Raw genomic sequence first — 20527 nt, forward strand, 5'->3', positions numbered from 1 at the left:
TATATATATATATATATATATATATATATATATATATATATATATATATATATATATATATATATATATATATATATATATATATGTATGTGTGTGTGTGTGTGTGTGTGTGTGTGTGTTATATCTCATAAGCTATTAGCACTATGCGTTTCTAGCAAAAAGTTTATTATTTTCTGTGATACTGTAACAGAGAGACATACTTTGGTCAGCGGATTAAGCACCAAGCCGAAACATCACGTCAGTAACAAAACTAATGACCTGGAGATGCTGTAAATAAATCAGTATAGTGCACCTACCTTTAAATCGATATCTGTTCTACAAGTTGATAGAGCCCAGTGAAACTTCTGACACACGAATAGAAAGCGCATTACCTTCTGTGAGTTACAATTATGATCTACTCAATCTAACAACTAACATGTATACGTTGCGTACTATGCACTATAAAAGACTCATTCTTACCTTTAACATATCCCGGTAATCTCATCTCATAATGATCCCGAATTTGTAACTTCTAATTATACTTATACTTAATATGCAAAGTATGTCGTTAAACCAAAACGAATAGGCACCCAGTTGACTAGCAGTTGTCCGCTTAGAAACATTTTTGGAAAGATAGATAACGCTTTTTCCGTTTTCTTTTTCCATATTATCGACCGCATATCTATTTCGTAATCAAAAGCGTCGCTACCCCTCAGAGACCGATCGATAATAATTCTATATGTAACGTTCTCAAAAAGGACAAAATTAATGAACACACAAAAAATACTAAAATTAATGTAATGATAACAAAATTGGAATAATTTGACTTGAGCAAGTCTACCACATGTCTTGAGAAATAAAATGAAATTCAACCATTTTATCAGTGTTTTACAGTTTTTGAATTACGCACACACGCTGGTTTCACACTATATTTTCAAGTAGAAAAAACTTAGCAAAGTTGTTTTTATAAAAAAATAAAAAATAAACATTCATTTCTCAATCCATACTGCCATTGTAACTGGTATACATTTGTGCTTTGCGCTCCCAATCTCAATTAGTATAGTGTATATATGTGTACAGATAGTATATGTCACATTGCACTAAACATGGCCTCTTTTAATAGTACATTTACGCACAATGTTCACCTGTCTAACAATGCTATTTTCCAGCTAGTAATCGTAAAACAAAAACAATGGAAAATGTATTGTGTTAATTCTCTGTACATCCATATGTTTACAAAGAGGTCGCCACATTTGACATATTACCCAATGCATCATTTTTTGTTACATTTTATAAATGCGACATGCGCACGCCATGAGCGGATTAATAATATCGCCTCTTTTACGAGTTGAATAGCCAACCCTGACAGCTGATACCACACTGACGACGTTGCGTTGTTAAACAATGATTTGCAGGACGGAAATATATTTGTAACCGACCGAGTCAGAAAAATCCGTCAACGCTCCGTTTCTCCTGTTCCAAATGACGACAAAATCACACATCTAGTAATTGTTCCGAACTAGCGAGGCAAGGAAAGTTTTGCTATTCTACGATGAGACTCCTAACACGCCTACGGTCCAGCAATGGAATGCTTGTCTTCCTATCCCTGTATCTGACCGTTTTGATAAGTTTTCTTCTGGTGACTAAAATGGGATCTGACATGGGAACGTCGCTATCCCTGGATACTCTCAGAATGTGGCGGAGAGGTGACGACACATCCCTGAAGGACACATTTCTAACAAATCCAATAATACATGTCGTAACAGTGGTTGATGCTACTCAAATGGTTGGTAAGTACAATGGCAGTGATTGGGTAGAAATTTCAGAATTTGGGTGACATTATCATATTATATATATATTTTTTTTATTAGGTTCTCATAGTCCTGAAATGTTTATATAATCGATTGTGGTGTTCTTTGATCATTCTTAAACCATTAGACCCTAGCTAGCCTTGCATGAACTCCGAGGACTATCTAACTGAAGTTAGATCTAAAAATAACCACATCGAATCTGATTTTTAAAAAACCTTATCAAAGTACACCATTCCGCATTCATTGTGCTAGGCAGTATATAATGCAACAGATGTTACATATAATTCTATACAAGATCGAGTTACCGTAGTACAGAATATCTAACCATTGTGTGCAAGGTGTCCAATGATATTTACTTCTAATAGTTATTGACAACCTGGGGAGCTAGCATTGATCTGTAAAGGGGAACATCCTTGCTCCAATTATGTATTTCCAAAGAAGTGTATAACCATTGTACCATTGACACTTTGTTACAACTGTCAAGAACATATATTAAGTCAAACGAGGATTTTTTCCATTCGTTATGAGCCCAATACCACTCATGTGCCACAACTTGGTTTAGAAATCTGCTGGAGATAACAACAAAGAACTGAAAATATTGCCTTTTATATATTAACCACAAAAGTAATCAGTGTAACAGATGGGCATAATGTTATTGGAAATGTGATAAATGAACACTGTGGCTTTTTTAAATTGGACATACCCAATTTGACATTTTCAGAATGTGGTATAGATGTAGCTCTATTATAGCATACAGAAGTATATGTGATTCTGAAGTGTCTCACTCAACTTAAATTGAGTTTACATGTAAGACGGACACGTGCTGTATATTTATTGAAGTCAATTGGATACAATAGTGTATCGGACGGATTGACATTGTGACTTGAAAAGATTACAAATAGCGTTTTCACATAAACTGATGCATGGGGTTCTTAAGCTTGTTACTTTGTTCCACTATAAAAGAAATTAATGTATGTTTTGTCGCCTTTCTCTTCCTATCTCCCTTTGCTCCCCGACACACACACACACACACACACACACACACACACACACACACACACACACACACTCCCCCCTCTCTCTCTCACTCTCTCACTCTCTAGGCATACCTGCATTGATCAACTCAATTCTAAAATCTTCAAAGCGCCCTGACGACGTAAGAATTCACATGGTCATGTGCGGCAAACCAGTAGAATATCTGGAGGATTATCTCCGTTGCTATGGATTGACAGTGGCACATCAAAATGTTAGTAAACAGAATCCCTTTTCAGAAACAGCTCAGGGAGTTCTTTATTTTTTAATGAACCACGTGACGAGATGTGTTGAAACTGAAAATCTATCTCTGGGTAATTTGATATTTCTAAATATGGTCACAACCTTGTCCCATACCTCCTTATGAATATGAAGAAATTTTGCCTTACCAAACATCGAATTGGCATTCTTATTTCGCCACACATAATTGTAGGAATTAGATTTGATGGATGTCTAGTGAGCTGTTAGTCTGCACTGGAATATATGCATTTGATATAGTTGAACTTGTAATAGCGACATGAGATATGTTGATGGTCGTTCAATGGTCTGATAGTCAAATTGTAACAGTCAAATTAAATGGGTTATAATTTGGGGTTTATGTTGTGAAAACAGAATTTTGCCTCAGTTTTTACTTTGATTGGGGACAGCTATCAACAACTATTCTATTTCTTTCTGATTAGGGGTGAAACCATTATTTTAACTTTGACAATTTAATCTATTTTCGATGTTCTTACTTTTAATTACGTATCTATATGTGTCCACACAGATTGAGATTGCCAGTTTCGTTGAGAGTCAAATAGATCCATCAATACTATTATGGGATGTATCATTTTATACAGATCGTAGCAGAAGCACATGCCGCTACAGTTACAGTTACCTAGACAGGTATTGTCTTGTTTATAGTTCCATGCAACATTTGCAACATGGTACTCGATGTATGGATGGGTGGGCGGACGGGTGAGTTGGTGGGTGGATTGATAGATAGATGGATGGGTGGATAAATGGATACCTTAGTGGGTGGGTATATGGACAGATGGATGGGTTGGATGGATGGATGGGGGTGAGTGGGTTGGTAAGCTGATGGGTGGATGGATTGATGTTCAAGGGTGGATGGGGACAGGCTTGATTGGTTGATGGCAGGAGAATTGATTTGTAAGTATGTGGGCGGATAGCATTGAATTAAATTGTCCTGTATTCAACCTAGAAGGTGACAAAACTGCACGGCTGTGCCTGGGCTTAAAACATGTTGCATGAATGGGAGATTATGACAGTAACGTTAATCAGTCATATCATGATTCAGTTCATTTATCATTGTACCCATATATATTACCAATTACAAAGTATATTAATCACTCACTCGTTCCATCCATTCCGTTTACTAACAACATATCCACGTACGGGTCATATGTACCAATTCACTCACCAAATCCAGTCCATCCAACCAGCCATCTTGACAACTGACTTTCCTCTGCATTGAAAACTGTGTCTGCTGAAATGATACAGACTGTATATAACAATGACAGCAATAAACGTCGTGACAAAGCGAAGAATATCGGTTGGGAAAGCACACAGACATACACATAAATTGTATACAAACATATAAATATTACATACATACAAATATAACCTTTTATGGCCCTCGTAAAAGTACGTGTGATAAAGGAAATCACACGAAAGAAATTTATAAGAATACACACGTGGGCCCGGTGCTGATTTCTAAACTACTCAATTTACACTGGAGTGAGAGCAATAGATAACACACACACAGTGACACACAAACACACACACACACACACACACACACACACACACACACACACAGAGTGACACACACACAAGTAGGTTGAATGAAAATATAGTTATATAATACCAACAACCAACAATCATCACAACAAAATGGGAAAAGGCGTTTCTATAAAAAAAAAAGTGGAAAATCCCCAAACATTTACTTATATGCAAAAATAATTTCATCATACCAGGTACTCTAATATATATATATTTATTAGAGTATATATATATATATATATATATATATATATATATATATATATATATATATATATATATATATATATATATATATATATATATCAGTGTCTGATGATCGCAATATGCGTGAAACTCCGAGTTACACCCAAGAAAGAGTTCCAGTACTACCAAAACTATTACGCTCTGCCACTGCGGTATAGAGCACTGTCTTAGCAGATTGATACTCACCGAGTTATATATATATATATATATATATATATATATATATATATATATATATATATATATATATATATATTACTAGTATATATATATCAAATTATCTACTGTGCTATAAGATCTGGAACGCTTATCCCATCAAAAAATAATAATTTAAAGTTACATAAAATAATTATCAGATAATCATAAAGTAAAATCTCTTATCACTTGAAAATTTCGTGAAAAGTATACAATGAGTTCGCCGTCCCTTTATGAGGCTTACTAGATCTGACGGTCCTGGATCCTGCACTTCATTCAAAACGCCGCACACAAGTCGTTGAAATTCGAAACAAAGGTATTCTGTAGCTTGACACTAGTGGCGCTGTTCTTCTTCCAGTACTTAGTCTAGGGGTGCGTTCGATTTAATTATGCAACCCAGGGTGCCTCGAGGCACCGAAAGTTGCCCCAAGTTGCGTTCGATTACTACATGACGTCACACTCGGGGTGTCCCAAGTCGACAGGGGCAGCTTGGGGATTAACCTGACCTGACTTGACCCAAGCTGGGAACAACATGTGATTGGTTATTGTTATCAATTCCGAAAGAATTATACCATATTTTGAAGATATCTTTCCACATTTAGTAAAATATTTTGGAAAGACAGGCCAAATTATTCATTGTGAACCACGGATTTAATTATAGGCTCCCAGGGGTACCCCAAATGCAATAAAATACGTTCGATTTTCACACGACCTGAGGTGCCCAAGTGACGTCAGTTGTCTGAGGCTCTCCGGGGACGCATAATCGAACGCACCCTTGCCCTGCTCGATGCTCATGCTCACTCCACACTGGATGTCATCGTCGTAAACCATAGCCTCTTTTACGGCACCATCCAAGACACGCCACGTTATTTCGCAGTGTCGCGGAAGAAATAACAGCTCTGGTTTGCGAGAATGCGAAATGCGTTCTGATAACTTATGGGTAACTCACTACACACTGAAACTGAGACTTCCAGTATCTCAATGGTTCATTTCTCAAGTAGGGTACTTCAAAATTACAGGGTTCAGGTACTACTAGTAGTTAGAAATGTAGCCTAGCTTGAAGCGCAGCGTACAGTTCTAACGAATCAACACACTACACTGACACTAGTCCTGCTTGTGCAGACGGGTGCACTATCACTCCACTTCACACATGCACTTGGCAGTGCAGAACTTGGATACACGAGCTGATGATCACATCCACCGCCTTAACTTGTCACAAAACTGACTTAGAAGAGCGAAATAAAGAATTGAACTTACTCCAAACAGTGGTCGAGCGAGCCTTACTCTCACTTCAGTCTGGCTCTACGTAATATGTCAAATTATGACGATGCTTTGCATCATTGCATCATCACATGCTTGTCTACTCACTTTCAAAACTTTTCAATCAAATCACTACATCATGAATCGAATCCTCTACTAAAACTTGTGATTACTCATTGTCAAAAAGGATATAATATACAGAACATGTGTAATGACTGAAAATACAAAATATGAACAAAATTTCATTGTTCAGAAGAACTAATTAAACATAATCCTAGGACTATATTGTTCAGTGGATACTTTATACACAAGTACTACGATCGCTAGCTGATTACAACATTGTAATAATTTGTAAATAACGCCCTCTTGCAGCCATGATTAAAACAAATTTTAAAGGGACACAGGCCAAGTTTAGACGGTTTTTGGACGTAATTTTTGTTGCCTACGAAATGTTACATATTGTATTCTACTTACTGAAACACACTCATCCATTACTTGATACTGGTAGAACTCAATCTTGGTATTTAGGTATAATATAGAAAAGATGCGATGACATAATTGTTGGTACGTATTAACCAGTTCCCGTCATGTCATCGGGATGGACAGTTCACTGCCACACGCTCGACCATTCAGTGAACTGGAATCTTTCAGCGTCACGAAATATCATGAATATTCATGAGCACGGCTCACCGCCATTCTTCCCCAAGTCTTCGGAACTTGTCGGCAGAAGTTTCGCCCTTTGTTTAAAAGATTCGGTAGTTTTCGGATGTAAACATGCCACACGTGCCACTATATACGACGTACGAAGAAAGATGGCAACTGCTGAAAGCGGTAAGTACGAGCTCGTACGAGTTATCATCCCTTTTTGACCTATTGATCGGTCTGGCAGCGAGGTCAGATTTTGCTCAAAAGTCCGTGCCAAGTTCATGGGTACATATGTAAGACTAAATGTCTTTTTAGAGGTTTTCCTTTGCATATATCGCTGTAGTCAGTCTGAAAGAGGATTTTCCAAGCTTTACAACGAGGGGTCAGAATTTTTTGTCGGACAATGGGGCGCGATGGGGCGCGTTTTTTCGGGAGCAGTGTAAATTCTCGGTGATCAGAGCGAGAGTGTCCACGTATTCAACACTGTGTACTATGTGTGACACGTTGTTTGTCACTGTCAGCCTAGCGCCTGTTGACTTTCTTGGAGTAGATTTGTTTTGGTGAGGGAATAGCTATCTGAGTTCTAAAACGAATTTCTGGAAAACGTAATCACGGTAACGTAAGCCTTATTTACATGCGTGATAGTGGATGAAAGCTTCGTTGTGTTGTGTGGTCATTGTCGATCGATCGTCGGATATATGCGTGAGTAAATGGATTAGACGCGTAGACGTAGACGTACATCGTATGCAAAGCATGTGTATACAATCATAAATGTAATCATATGTTGACACTTGGTAGGTAATGACAATGTAACTGTTACAGATAAATTATTTGTGTCAATTTTTGCCAGCTGCTTTCAACATTGGTCGATAGAGTACTAATGAATATTTTTTCGTCCGACAGCATCATCGTCAGTCTTGCTATCACCATCCACAGAGCCAAAGCAAATCGAGCCAGGAGATATCAAAACTATCAAAAAATAGTAAACATGCACTTGAAACCAGGCCATAAAACAAAATGTAATCCAAGATGTGATAATTTTAATAGTAGTAACAACAACAACAACAACAGATATGGTTGATAGTACTCTGATAACCATCATACCCAGCACATTATGTTACCAGATTTGCCCGAGTTCCAAAGTTAACAGAATTTTACTTTGAGTAATGTCATTTTGTACAGTGTATCATCTTAGTTATTTCTATAAATTTATTCTAGTTAATTTTATCTGCTGTGTATGCATGGTTATATTTTATTATGATCCATACAAATGTTTTTCTTTTGTTTTGTTTTTATAGCTATCAGGCTCTCTGTGACTGTCCCACAAGTGTATAGATGGATTTACATCCGGAAGTCGACAACCCTCATGATCTAACTGCTATTGATGAATACAGATTAGAAGTAAACAAGAAACTTGTTGAAACAAAATAGCAGAAAAAAGAAAAACACATTGAATTGTACGAGGAAGTCGATGACCTTCTCACTATTGAGATAGCAGAAATAAACCTTCAATATAAAATTTAAGTTGCTGTGATCACAACAGTCCCATATGGATACATTTACAAAAGGACAGTCTGTTTTTCAACTCACTTCATAAATCTTCTCCAGGAAAGAACATTATCAAGCTCCTGTACATATTTGGTGGTTTGTAACACAAAATTCAATCTCTTCTTTTTGTCTACTTCTAGCTTGGACTATTTACTAGGTTGATCTTGACTATGTCCTTGTAACATATACCAGGATTAGTGCAATCTATTTCATGTAACAATGACAGTTTAGTTGTGATATTACCATACCAAACATGTTCCTCAATGATTGGCTTATCTGTTCTATTGAAGTAGTATCTGGTTGATGATTCATTCAAACTTGACTTGTTTTTGAGAAGACTCTTATGGCTCATTTATAAGTTAAACACTTCATGGGGGCCATGAACTGTCAAGCTTTGGATAAACGTAAAATGATGTAATGTGAAAGATAACAACAACTCTCTGCAGTTGTATTTTCAATACTTTATTTAACATGGAGAAAATAAATAAAAATGAATATGTAATATATATATGTGGCTAATAAAATATATAAATACATAAAATATATCATCTGCTTCAGTTTACACTTTGTAACATGTATTTAACTTCACTTGTTTGCAATGGCCCTGAGTCCTGCTATAAATAGTTTTCAGCATGTCAGTCAATATCTTCACATTTGACTTTATGTAGAGGAAGACTTTCATCTTGTACAAACGTGTAATTTTTCATCTGTTGACAAGAGAGAACCAGAAATTTAAATTAGACATTGATTTCAATTCAAATCACTGCTGAGTAATTTCACGGGACAATTGTGGAAACTGTTTCAAAACAAAACAAAAATATAGGTGTGCGTGCAAAGTCTTGCATATGAGATAAAATTAAAGTTTTGATGTGATGGAACAAATCAGGTGATTTGTTACTAATTGTCAGTCACGGCCAACAAACAAGAAACCCCTGAACATCAACCAAATAAGTGTGCTGATTAGTATTTCTTCACACTAATACATGTTAAAGAAATATCGTTTCAATGGGTACAAAATACTTATTTTCACCAAATACCATATCACTCTTTTATCAAATTATCAGCATAAATATTGATTCTTAGTATTTCCAAGTCACAATATTACCCACATTTGAATTTATATTCTCAACAAAAATATTTCGATCAATTTAGAACAAATTACATTAATTACAATCAATTGAAATCTTACCCTTTAACACGTTTTTTGTTTATACAGAATGTTATTCCTTAGTTCACAACCTTACGTGTTTTAGCCAGTTATAAAAGATAATATACACATTTGCCTGTGCTAGTCGTCGCCTCGCTCCGTAGCACTGAATACACCCGTCCTGATAGGAAACTGTGAATGCCTATCTGGCACTTGCTGTGATGTTGCGAAATAATCAGTACATCGGTTATAGTATTGCCCCGGTTCGGAGCAATGCGACGACTTTCGTCTTAGATAAAATGTAGGAAAAAAGGCACGAACGAACGACTATCGACAGTGTACTAGTGACAGTGTAGTCTCGAGTCCCAATCAAGTAGCATTGTGTTGAGGTGTTCAGTTTGGCAATTTATTCTTTAAAAAGTTATATTGACAGCTCTTTTTTATCCAGCATGTAGTCAAAATTTAAAACTGAGAAAGAAAAGTACCATATTTACCCTGATTTTAAAAGCTCAGCCACGCCGAAAACTCCCGTAAGCCACGAACCATACACGCCGTAGGGTACGATTGACCATTGAAGTGCTCGACCATGTAGACAGGAAGTTAGGCGTGGAGTAATGGATATAAGAACAAACGCGCGTAACCTCTGACCAGTTGACTGAAAAGATGACATCATCGATCCTCTCATTGGCTACTTGTACTGTCCATCCCGATGACATGACGGGAACTGTTAACAAATGCTGAGAAAACCTGCCGTTACATGAATAACGCACTAAGTTGAAGCAGGCAGACACAGGCAGCAAACAATGGAAGCAGGCAGAAATGACCTTTGACCTTGAACATCGAACCCTCTAGCTTACTGTCAAATTACTGTATATCAAGAAACAAGGACTTTACCTTTCTTTATCAGTTTCACAGACTTTCAGAGGTGATGAATCATAGAAGTAACATAATATAAGACATAAATGAAAACCCGAAGTAACTTTAAAAAAAAAATTATTCTTATGCAATGTGATATTTACATGTTAAAGTATTAATCAAACAATTAGTTTCTCCCCATGCAAGAGTACTGTGTTTTCACCATGCTTCAAAATAGAGCTCTGTGAAATCTGTATTATTAAAGTTGGTTGTACCTAAATTTTGTCTTTTATACCCTTCAAAGAGTTAACTATAATAATGGGAATGTTACTAAGTCATGGATTTCAGAACTTTTCCTTGCAAACCAGTGTTCACACTATTCACATAGTATACACAGCAATGTATAAATGATAAAAAAATTTCTACACAGAAACATGTGGTGTATTATGGGATATTCCATTATTTCATACACAAATCAAATGTTTTTTCATTTCAAACCATTCAGTGTGCACATTATTAAATCACCAATTAGGCCTAGTAGAGTACTATGTATGCTATAAAAAAAATAGGTATTTCATACACACATTCAAAGGTTTATTTTCTTCCACACCATTCAGTGTGCAAACAATACAAGAATTAGGCCGAGTACAATAATATATCAGCTATCGTATTATAGATGTGACTTTGAATAAACTTCGACTTTTCTACCGAGCAGACACATAAATATATGGTGCATTATGGGAAATTTCACTATTTCAAACAATAATGAAACCGTTGAGTGTGCACACTATACCCCTATTAGGCCAAGTACAGTACAATATCAGCTATCATATGATATGTTTTTCACTTGCAAACAATTGAGTGTGCACACTATTGATGTAGTAGACTTAATACAGCTATATATAAGCTATATTATGATGTATTTCACTTTTGATAAATTTCGTCTTTCATACCCAACAGACACAGAAAGATGTGATGCATTATGGGAAATTTCACTATTTCAAACACAAATCAAATTCACTTTTCTAGCAAACCACTGAGTGTGCACACTATACACGTATTAGGAATAGTACAATATTATATCAGCTATTATATGATACACGTGACTTTAAATAAATTTTGTCTTTCATACCCAGCAGACACACCTTCATTCAGGAAATTATAGCAATATTTACAAATTTTGATGAAACTACACGTGCGTTTTCTTGGAAACAATTGAGTGTGCACATTATTCATATAGTAGCCTTAATACAGTTATATATCAGCTATAACATGATATATTTCACTTTTGATAAATTTCGTCGTTCATACCCAGCAGCAGACACAGAAAGATGTGGTGCATTATGGGAAATTTCATTCTTTCATACACAAATTAAATTCACTTTTCTAGCAAACCATTGAGTGTGCACACTATTCACATATTAGGCCTAGTACACTACTATATGGGCTATCAAATGATATATGTGACTTTATATAAATTTTGTCTTTCATACCCAGCAGACACACTTTTATTTAGGAAATTATAGGAATATTTACAAATTTTGATGAAACTGCACATGCGTTTTCTTGTAAACCATTGAGTGTGCACACTATTCACGTATTAGGCCTAGTACACTACTATATCAGCTATTAAATGATATGTGTGACTTTATATAAATTTCGTCTTTCATACCCAGCAGACACACTTTTATTTAGGAAATTATAGGAATATTTACAAATTTTGATGAAACTACACGAGTGTTTTCTTGCAAACAATTGAGTGTGCACACTATTCACCTATTAGGCCTAGTACAATATCATATCAGCTATTATATGATATATGTGACTTTATATAAAATTTGTCGTTGATACCCAGCAGACACTGAAAGATGTGATGCATTATGGGAAATTTCATTCTTTCATACACAAATTAAATTCACTTTTCTAGCAGACCATTGAGTGTGCACACTATTCACGTATTAGGCCTAGTACACTACTATATGAGCTATCAAATGATATATGTGACTTTATATAAGTTTCGTCTTTCATACCCAGCAGACACACTTTTATTAATACAATTATAGGAATATTTATAAATTTTGATGAACTGCACATGCGTTTTCTTGTAAACAATTGAGTGTGCACATTATTCATATAGTAGGCTTAATATAGTTATATATAAGCTATAACATGATATATTTCATTTTTGATAAATTTCGTCGTTCATACCCAGCAGACACAGACAGATGTGATGCATTATGGGAAATTTCACTATTTCATACACAAATGAAATTCCCTTTTCTAGCAAACCATTGAGTGTGCACACTATTCACGTATTAGGCCTAGTACACTACTATATCAACTATCATATGATATGTGTGACTTTATATAAATTTCGTGTTTCATACCCAGCAGACACACTTTTATTTAGGAAATTATAGGAATATTTACAAATTTTGATGAAACTACACGTGCGTTTTCTTGCAAACAATTGAGTGTGCACACTATTCGCCTATTAGGCCTAGTACAATATCATATCAGCTATTATATGATATATGTGACTTTATATAAATTTCGTCGTTGATACCCAGCAGACACAGAAACATGTGGTGCATTCTGGGAAATTTCATTCTTTCATACACAAATCAAATTCACTTTTAAAGCAAACAATTGAGTGTGCACACTATTCACGTATTAGGCCTAATACACTACTATATCAGCTATTAAATGATATGTGTGACTTTATATAAATTTCGTCTTTCATACCAAGCAGACACACTTTTATTTAGGAAATTATAGGAATATTTACAAATTTTGATGAAACTACACGAGTGTTTTCTTGCAAACAATTGAGTGTGCACACTATTCACCTATTAGGCCTAGTACAATATCATATCAGCTATTATATGATATATGTGACTTTATATAAAATTTGTCGTTGATACCCAGCAGACACTGAAAGATGTGATGCATTATGGGAAATTTCATTCTTTCATACACAAATTAAATTCACTTTTCTAGCAGACCATTGAGTGTGCACACTATTCACGTATTAGGCCTAGTACACTACTATATGAGCTATCAAATGATATATGTGACTTTATATAAGTTTCGTCTTTCATACCCAACAGACACACTTTTATTAATACAATTATAGGAATATTTATAAATTTTGATGAACTGCACATGCGTTTTCTTGTAAACAATTGAGTGTGCACATTATTCATATAGTAGGCTTAATAAAGTTATATATAAGCTATAACATGATATATTTCACTTTTGATAAATTTCATCGTTCATACCCAGCAGACACAGAAAGATGTGATGCATTCTGGGAAATTTCACTATTTCATACACAAATGAAATTCACTTTTCTAGTAAATCATTGAGTGTGCACACTATTCACATATTAGGCCTAGTACACTACTATATGAGCTATTATATGATATATGTGACTTTATATAAATTTCGTCGTTGATACCCAGCAGACACAGAAACATGTGGTGCATTCTGGGAAATTTCATTATTTCATACACAAATCAAATTCACTTTTCTAGCAAACCATTGAGTGTGCACACTATTCACATATTAGGCCTAGTACAATACTATATAGGCTATCAAATGATATATGTGACTTTATATAAATTTCGTCTTTCATACCCAGCAGACATACTTTTATTTATACAATTATAGGAATATTTACAAATTTTGATGAAACTGCACATGCGTTTTCATGCAAACAATTGAGTGTGCACATTATTCATATAGTAGGCTTAATAAAGTTATATATAAGCTATAACATGATATATTTCACTTTTGATAAATTTCGTCTTTCATACCCAGCAGACACAGAAAGATGTGATGCATTCTGGGAATTTTCATTCTTTCATACACAAATGAAATTCACTTTTCTAGTAAATCATTGAGTGTGCACACTATTCACGTATTAGGCCTAGTACACTACTATATGAGCTATTAAATGATATATGTGACTTTATATAAATTTTGTCTTTCATACCCAGCAGACACACTTTTATTTAGGAAATTATAGGAATATTTACAAATTTTGATGAACTGCACATGCGTTTTCTTGCAAACCATTGAGTGTGCACACTATTCACGTATTAGGCCTAGTACAATACTATATCAGCTATCATATGATATATGTGACTTTATATAAATTTCGTCTTTCATACCCAGCAGACACACTTTTATTTATACAATTATAGGAATATTTACAAATTTTGATGAAACTGCACATGCGTTTTCTTGTGAACAATTGAGTGTGCACATTATTCATATAGTAGGCTTAATAAAGTTATATATAAGCTATAACATGATATATTTCACTTTTGATAAATTTCATCGTTCATACCCAGCAGACACAGAAAGATGTGATGCATTCTGGGAAATTTCACTATTTCATACACAAATGAAATTCACTTTTCTAGTAAATCATTGAGTGTGCACACTATTCACGTATTAGGCCTAGTACACTACTATATGAGCTATTATATGATATATGTGACTTTATATAAATTTCGTCCTTGATACCCAGCAGACACAGAAACATGTGGTGCATTCTGGGAAAATTCATTATTTCATACACAAATCAAATTCACTTTTCTAGCAAACCATTGAGTGTGCACACTATTCACATATTAGGCCTAGTACAATACTATATAGGCTATCAAATGATATACGTGACTTTATATAAATTTCGTCTTTCATACCCAGCAGACACACTTTTATTTATACAATTATAGGAATATTTACAAATTTTGATGAAACTGCACATGCGTTTTCTTGTAAACAATTGAGTGTGCACATTATTCATATAGTAGGCTTAATAAAGTTATATATAAGCTATAACATGATATATTTCACTTTTGATAAATTTCGTCTTTCATACCCAGCAGACACAGAAAGATGTGATGCATTCTGGGAAATTTCACTATTTCATACACAAATGAAATTCACTTTTCTAGTAAATCATTGAGTGTGCACACTATTCACGTATTAGGCCTAGTACACTACTATATGAGCTATTAAATGATATATGTGACTTTATATAAATTTTGTCTTTCATACCCAGCAGACACACTTTTATTTAGGAAATTATAGGAATATTTACAAATTTTGATGAACTGCACATGCGTTTTCTTGCAAACCATTGAGTGTGCACACTATTCACGTATTAGGCCTAGTACAATACTATATCAGCTATCATATGATATATGTGACTTTAAATAAATTTCGTCTTTTGTACCCAGCAGACACACCTTCATTCAGGAAATTATAGCAATATTTACAAATTTTGATGAAACTACAAGTGTGTTTTCTTGGAAACAATTGAGTGTGCACATTATTCATATAGTAGGATTAATACAGTTATATATAAGCTATAACATGATATATTTCACTTTTGATAAATTTCGTCGTTGATACCCAGCAGACACAGAAAGATGTGATGCATTATGGGAAATTTCACTATTTCATACACAAATGAAATTCCCTTTTCTAGCAAACCATTGAGTGTGCACACTATTCACATACTAGGCCTAGTACACTACAATATGAGCTATCAAATGATATATGTGACTTTATATGAATTTCGTCTTTCATACCCAGCAGACACACTTTTATTTAGGAAATTTTAGGAATATTTACAAATTTTGATGAAACTACACGTGTGTTTTCTTGCAAACAATTGAGTGTGCACACTATTCACCTATTAGGCCTAGTACAATATCATATCAGCTATTATATGATATATGTGACTTTATATAAATTTCGTTGTTGATACCCAGCAGACACAGAAAGATGTGATGCATTATGGGAAATTTCACTATTTCATACACAAATGAAATTCCCTTTTCTAGCAAACCATTGAGTGTGCACACTATTCACATATTAGGCCTAGTACACTACAATATGAGCTATCAAATGATATATGTGACTTTATATAAATTTCGTCTTTCATACCCAGCAGACACACTTTTATTTAGGAAATTATAGGAATATTTACAAATTTTGATGAAACTACACGAGTGTTTTCTTGCAAACAATTGAGTGTGCACACTATTCACCTATTAGGCCTAGTACAATATCATATCAGCTATTATATGATATATGTGACTTTATATAAAATTTGTCGTTGATACCCAGCAGACACTGAAAGATGTGATGCATTATGGGAAATTTCATTCTTTCATATACAAATTAAATTCACTTTTCTAGCAAACCATTGAGTGTGCACACTATTCACGTATTAGGCCTAGTACACTACTATATGGGCTATCAAATGATATATGTGACTTTATATAAGTTTCGTCTTTCATACCCAGCAGACACACTTTTATTAATACAATTATAGGACAGCTAGTGTACCGCTCTCTAAGTTTGAAGCATGTGTATGTGTATTTAGCCACTTCTTTAATTATATTCTCATTTTTACTGTTCATCATATTGAGGAATTTTTCTGTGTCTGTCAAACCTTGGGGCCATATTTTAAAGTGTGCTAATATTGATTTTCTTTCGTCCGTGAACATTTTACAGTTTAAGATAAAGTGTTGCTTATCTTCAATGTTTTTTTTTATGTCCATACACAATGGTTTGGAAGCAAAAAAAGCATTTGATTTGAAAAAGTGACACTTCCCATACAGCACCACATATTTCTGTCTGCTGGTTAGAAAAGACAAAATTTATGGAAACTGTAATACATCAAATTTTAGCTGACGTACATCTGTATTAAAGCCTACTACCTAATATTGTGGACACTCAATTGTTTGCAAGTAAAAGCATGTGAAGTTTCCATGAATAAATAAAAAAGTTAATATATAATTACTTATCTGCTGGGCATACAAGGCGAAATTTATCAAACAATTCATATTATAGCTGATATAATATTGTACTAGGCCTACTAGGTGAATATTTTGCACACTCAATTGTTTGCAAGCAAAACGCACATGAAGTTTCACCAAATTAGTAAATATTACTATAATTTCATGAATGAAGGTGTGTCTGCTGGGTATAAAAGACAAAATTTATTTAAAGTCACATATATCATATGATAGCTGATATAGTATTGTACTAGGCCTAATACGTGAATAGTGTGCACACTCAGTGGTTTGCTAGAAAAGTGGGTTTGATTTGTGTATGAAATAGTGAAATTTCCCATAATGCATCACATATGTCTGTGTCTGCTGGGTATGAAAGACGAAATTTATTAAAAGTGACATATATCATGTGATAGTTTATATATAACTGTATTAAGCCTACTATATGAATAATGTGCACACTCAATTGTTTGCAAGAAAACGCACATGAACTTTCAACAAATTAGTAAATATTGCTATAATTTTCTAAATAAAGGCGTGTCTGCTGGGTATAAAAGACAAATTTATTTAAAGTCACATATATCATTTAATAGCTGATATAGTATTGTACTAGGCCTAATAGGTGAATAGTGTGCACACTCAATGGTTTGCTAGAAAAGTGAATTTGATTTGTATATGAAATAATGAAATTTCCCAGAATGCACCACATGTTTCTGTGTCTGCTGGGTATCAACGACGAAATTTATATAAAGTCACATATATCATATAATAGCTGATAAGATATTGTAGTAGGCCTAATAGGTGAATAGTGTGCACACTCAATTGTTTGCAAGAAAACACACGTGTAGTTTCATCAAAATTTGTAAATATTCCTAAAATTTCCTAAATAAAAGTGTGTCTGCTGGGTATAAAAGATAAAATTTATTTAAAGTCACATATATCATATGATAGCTGATATAATATTGTACTAGGCCTAATACGTGAATAGTGTGCACACTCAATGGTTTGCTAGAAAAGTGGGTTTGATTTGTGTATGAAATAGTGAAATTTCCCAGAATGCACCACATCTTTATGTGTCTGCTGGGTATGAAAGACGAAATTTATCAAAAGTTAAATATATCATGTTATAGCTTATATATAGCTTTATTAAGTCTACGATACGAATAGTGTGCACACTCAATTGTTTGCAAGAAAACGCACATGAACTTTCAACAAATTAGTAAATATTACTATAATTTCCTAAATAAAGGCGTGTCTGCTGGGTATAAAAGACAAATTTATTTAAAGTCACATATATCATATGATAGCTGATATAGTATTGTACTAGGCCTAATACGTGAATAGTGTGCACACTCAGTGGTTTGCTAGAAAAGTGCGTTTGATTTGTGTATGAAATAGTGACATTTTCCAGAATGCACCACATCTTTCTGTGTCTAGCTGCTGGGTATGAAAGACGAAATTTATCAAAAGTGAAATATATCATGTTATAGCTTATATATAGCTTTATTAAGTCTACTATACGAATAGTGTGCACACTCAATTGTTTGCAAGCAAAACGCACATGAAGTTTCACCAAATTAGTAAATATTACTATAATTTCCTGAATGAAGGTGTGTCTGCTGGGTATAAAAGACGAAATTTATTTAAAGTCACATATATCATATGATAGTTGATATAGTATTGTACTAGACCTAATACGTGAATAGTGTGCACACTCAATGGTTTGCTAGAAAAGTGTGTTTGATTTGTGTATGAAATAGTGAAATTTCCCAGAATGCACCACATCTTTCTGTGTCTGTTGGGTATGAAAGACGAAATTTATCAAAAGTGAAATATATCATGTTATAGCTTATATATAGCTTTATTAAGTCTACTATATGAATAGTGTGCACACTCAATTGTTTGCAAGCAAAACGCACATGAAGTTTCGCCAAATTAGTAAATATTACTATAATTTCCTGAATGAAGGCGTGTCTGCTGGGTATAAAAGACGAAATTTATTTAAAGTCACATATATCATATGATAGTTGATATAGTATTGTACTAGACCTAATATGTGAATAGTGTGCACACTCAATGGTTTGCTAGAAAAGTGGGTTTGATTTGTGTATGAAATAGTGAAATTTCCCAGAATGCACCACATCTTTCTGTGTCTGCTGGGTATGAAAGACAAAATTTATCAAAAGTGAAATATATCATGTTATAGCTTATATATAGCTTTATTAAGTCTACTATACAAATAGTGTGCACACTCAATTGTTTGCAAGCAAAACGCACATGAAGTTTCAACTAATTAGTATATTGCTATAATTTCATGAATGAAGGCGTGTCTGCTGGATATAAAAGACGAAATTTATTTAAAGTCACATATATCATATGATACCTGATATAGTATTGTACTAGACCTAATACGTGAATAGTGTGCACACTCAACGGTTTGCTAGAAAATTGAATTTCATTTGTGTATGAAATAATGAATTTTCCCATAATGCACCACATCAATATATGTGTATGAAAGACGAAATTTATGAAAAGTGAAATATATCATGTTATAACTTATATATATCTTTATTAAGCTTACTATATGAATAGTGTGCACACGAAATTGTTTGCAAGGGAAACTCATGGGAAGTTTCATTGAAATTTGTAAATGTTGCTATAATATACTAAATAAAGGTGTGTCTGCTGGGTATAAAACACACATTTAATATTAAGTCACATATATCATATGATAGCTGATATAGTACTTTACTGGGTCTTGTACATGATTAGTGTGCACACTCAATGGTTTGCAAGAAAAGAAGAATTTGATTTGTGTATGAAATACCCTTTTTTTATAGCCGATTTGTACTAGCCAAATAGGTGAATAGTGTGCACACTGAATGGTTTGTATGAAACAAAAACATTTGATTTGTGTATGAAATAATGAAATTTCCCAAAATGCACCACATATTATGTACTTTTTCTAAAGTGGAGTACATCATATCATAGTGTACTGTATATATTATTGTCTACTAGGTGAATAGTGTGAACACTCAATGGTTTGCAAGGAGAACTAGTGAAATCCATGAATTAGTAACATTACCTTTATTATAGTGGACTCTTTGCTGGGTATAAAGACAAAATTGAGGTACAACCAAATTTACTATACAGCTTACATAGTGTTGTGTTATGAAGCATGTGGTAGGTGAATAATGTGCACACTC

The 20527-nt window shown here is 34.1% G+C and overlaps 1 protein-coding gene across 1 annotated transcript in view; it reads left to right on the top strand.

Annotated features, from left to right (window-relative positions):
• The first annotated feature begins 1365 nt into the window (after nt 1-1365).
• Nucleotides 1366-20527, top strand: part of LOC144443827 (uncharacterized) — a 31327-nt gene continuing 12165 nt past the window's right edge. Inside the window, exons 1-3 of the mRNA XM_078133386.1 lie at nt 1366-1769; nt 2894-3036; nt 3589-3707. Coding sequence (XP_077989512.1) covers nt 1532-1769; nt 2894-3036; nt 3589-3707 — 500 coding nt within the window. The 5' untranslated portion in view covers nt 1366-1531. The remainder of the gene's footprint in view (nt 1770-2893; nt 3037-3588; nt 3708-20527) is intronic.

This window comes from Glandiceps talaboti, chromosome 12 (genome assembly GCF_964340395.1).
Source record: "Glandiceps talaboti chromosome 12, keGlaTala1.1, whole genome shotgun sequence".
Classification (NCBI taxonomy): domain Eukaryota; kingdom Metazoa; phylum Hemichordata; class Enteropneusta; family Spengelidae; genus Glandiceps; species Glandiceps talaboti.